This window comes from Thermobia domestica, chromosome 17 (assembly GCF_964235325.1).
Source record: "Thermobia domestica chromosome 17, izTheDome1.hap1.1, whole genome shotgun sequence".
Taxonomy (NCBI): Eukaryota; Metazoa; Arthropoda; class Insecta; order Zygentoma; family Lepismatidae; genus Thermobia; species Thermobia domestica.
In genome coordinates, this window is record NC_137470.1 from 36,274,866 (window position 1) to 36,278,410 (window position 3,545).

The 3,545-nt window shown below is 34.5% G+C and overlaps 1 protein-coding gene across 1 annotated transcript; it reads left to right on the top strand.

Annotated features, from left to right (window-relative positions):
* The first annotated feature begins 366 nt into the window (after nt 1–366).
* LOC145673983 (ras-related protein O-RAL-like) lies at nt 367–996 on the top strand. The gene has a single exon (XM_081743809.1). It carries the CDS (start codon nt 367–369, stop codon nt 994–996), a length of 630 nt encoding a protein of 209 aa, XP_081599935.1.
* The last annotated feature ends 2,549 nt before the right edge of the window (nt 997–3,545 follow it).

Genomic DNA, 3,545 nt, shown 5'->3' on the forward strand with positions numbered 1-3,545 from the left:
AGATTGAAACGGAATGAGGCCATTAGTTTTGGTTTTAAACTTGGGTAAAAAAAAAGGCTATGTAAATGATAAGTTATTTTGTCATGTCTTTTATTTCTTTGCTCCGATTTTTATAATGACACGTTAACCGGGTAAATCTTCGTTCTTCCCACCGGTTTGTTTGAGTAGCAAATTGGTGGCTCCCCGAACCCCAGCAAGAAAGCCATAAGTCAGCCATTAGTTGCATAATGTATCACACTTGAAAAATACACTGTGACACTTAAAGTGACAAGCAGGGAAGCTGCTTAGTGTATAGCATCCGTCTTCAAATCCATTATGTAAAGAAACTGTTTCTGGAACTAGTTTACTATCAGTAGTATATCAAATATGGCATTAAGTCGTACTCAACGTAGGGAAGTCCCTATGCATATAAACAATATAGCTGTAGTGGGTAATCCATCTGTGGGTTCCACGTCTCTAATCTATCAGATTGCTTATGGACAATTTGGAAACTCATATGAAGCATCACCATTGTGTCACCAGAAGGATATTGTGTATTTAAATGGCCGTCAAAGGACATATTTGCTTGACGCAGAGATTTGTAAGCATGATGACATTGAAGCGATAACGGAAAGTGCAGAAGGATTCCTGTGTGTGTTTTCCTTGGTAGACAGGGAATCTTTTAATGCTGTGGACAATTACATGAATCTCATATTGAAATTCAAGGGAGAAGCTACTCCAGTTATTCTGATAGGTAACAAGAGAGATCTGGTACAAAGAGAGGTTTCGTATACAGAGGGTGTGAAGAAGGCTGCTGAATGGAAGATACCATACATCGAAATTTCAGCCAAAACTAGGGAGTTTGTGGATGTTGCATTTCGATGGATAGTCGAAAAGGTTGCGTATCAAAAATTAGTGGAGTATCATTTGGAGCTGGTTTCAGAACGTGAGGTAGAATCAACTGGAAACGTCAGTTCCAGAAGTGAAGACACTACAAAATGTTGCGTCATTCTTTAAAAATGCTAACATAGTTTATAGTGTAATGTTCTGTTTCGTGTTATAGTTGTGATTGCGAAATACGTCAATTTGTCACAGTATCGAATGAACTGCAACAAATGTAAGTAAGGTTCGTGAGATAAGGGAACTGAACGGCATTGTTCTCCGAATTTGTTAACTTAATGTCAGGCAACTTGTTATATGGAACTGTTCTGTTCGCCATTTTCTTTATCGTTGACTGTATTATCACATAAGTTGGATTAAGCATTACTGTCGTTAATGGCTTTACGAGACTATGAAATGTATGATTCCGTAAAATGGGTAAACTGATTTTTAAGATCAGTTCTAAGAAGGAGACTTCGGAACTGTTCCGAAGTTGTTTGGAACTGTTCCGATGATCAGATCATTATGTGATTAATTTATGTTGCAATTATTCTGTCAAACAGCTAACTTAAAAATTCTTGTCTTGATCACTTGACCAAGGAAAGAGGGCATAGTTTGCCGAGTGTCATAAGTTTCTGATAATTACATTCAGAAAATGCATCCCAAATGTAGTCAGTAAACCTATACAGTTCGTGTTATTGTTTTTCTCTTGTGGAATGTAGTAGATGAATGTATGCTTAGGTTGAATGAACTGGAAAAATCGAAATACCATTCATGAATGTAAGTACAACTAGTTTGTTCAGTGTTCTCGTGGTACTAAAATTGTATTTGTTGTTATTTTCGTATTATTTCTGCATAAGTATGTAAAATGCCAAGCAAACCACTATTATGAGAAATGCGTTTTGTGAATTCGGTTTCGGTGTTTCTGCAGATATAAAATGACTGAAAGTTGAGTAGCATTGAAAAGAAAACATCAACTGTTCCAAAAGTTACAGAGTGAAATTATTCACAAACGAAGCAGAAACCTCTACACATATTTGTTGTATCCCTTGTACCCTTTTCTAATACCGTAATGTAAATACTGGCAGTATTATCTTTGATTGATTGTGTAAGCTCTTGACAGAAGTCACATTGGTAAACATTATAATTTTCTCGCTAGAAAGTAAGAAAAGAGACCATGGGTAAAGCTAGGTTGTCATGCTGCAAGACTCTTGTAGCTGACCATAAAAAGAAAGTCTTGCAACCCTACAATATTACTCCATGCAAACATGGTCTTGAAAGGGACATGCAACTTTTTTTTTTTTTTTTCATCTTGCACAGAGTCAAATCAAGTGCAACTTTTTAGGTTGTCTTGCTTGCTACCTGCTACCGCCCTCCCACTGATATATAAAAAAAAAGAAAAGTTTCCCAAACGACGGATTCTTCACTATTTGTCGACTAGAGTGTACTGATGCATATTTGGAAAGCACATTTATTATTTATTCTTTCAAATAACACGTTTCACAAGTTACTTCACTTTCAATGTGTAATTTCATATCAATAGAAATCATTTACTTACTTTCGGTATAAGCATTGTTTGAATATTAATTAACAAAATAAAGTCACAAAAGAATTATAGGAATTAAACAAATAGTTGAAAATAGACTGAAAAATATTTGGAAATATATTTGCTGCTTTCAGAAAATTGTGCTATGTAAACAGTGAATGGAAGGATGGGGTTGCAAGATGTTACGATGATACCTATAGGATTTCTGCAGCATGGCAACCTAGCTTGATGTAATTCTTGTACACAAGAAATAGTACATTAAGTATTTCTTACCCTTACTTTGTAGCGATAAGACAATTTTTACCAATGTGACTTACCTCAAGGGCTGGAATTCTGATCAAAAAATGTGTGTTAGCAAAACTACACCATTAGATTACATTCTTGGCTTTAGATTAATGATCATATATGCAGAAAAAACTTAACATATGAAATGCAGTAAATAGCAAGTTTTATGTATTTATATGAGTTGTTTATAAATATGATTACATTTCTATATTTATTGTAATTTAGGCTGTAACGACCTCTAAGTAACGTATTTTTTTCTCAAAGATAATATATTTCACTATTTATGTAGAACTAAGTTCTTAATTTGTTTTGAAATTTACACTGAAATTTGAAAGAAAAAAATGTCCATGAAAACATTTACTTTCATATTTGTTTGTTTGTGTTTGTTTACAGAGTTTAAAAAATGTAATAACATTTAATATTTGCAGTTTTCGGTATTGCTTCCTTCACCTGAGTGCAGGCAAAATAAAATTTTATTGTTGATTCAAGACACTGTCGTACAAATTAATTACATCATCAACTCTTAGGTTTCTGACAAGAGTGGTTAAGGGTTTTACTTAATATTATAAGTTCCAATGTTGGTGGTCCGATTCAAGCAAAATTTTGAAAATTTACCGAGATGCAATGAATAATTTGCTCGTTTGTGTGCTTCATAATATATAAGAAGAGCAAAAGTTGTGTTTATTATTTTTGTACAGCTTGCGGCAAAAAACCTGCAACATGAGCATGTAAGTTGATTGTAAAACGACGAAGTATTCTGCTTCAAAATAAGTGTGCAGTTGAGGACGCCGTGGTTTCTCCTGGCGTGATTCGTGCCACTTAGCGTTATGTTGATTCCCTGCACTGTTAGGCGTAG

Excerpts from the sequence above, each read along its gene's own strand:
- LOC145673983 (XM_081743809.1), top strand. The coding sequence starts at position 367 with ATGGCATTAAGTCGTACTCAACGTAGGGAAGTCCCTATGCATATAAAC.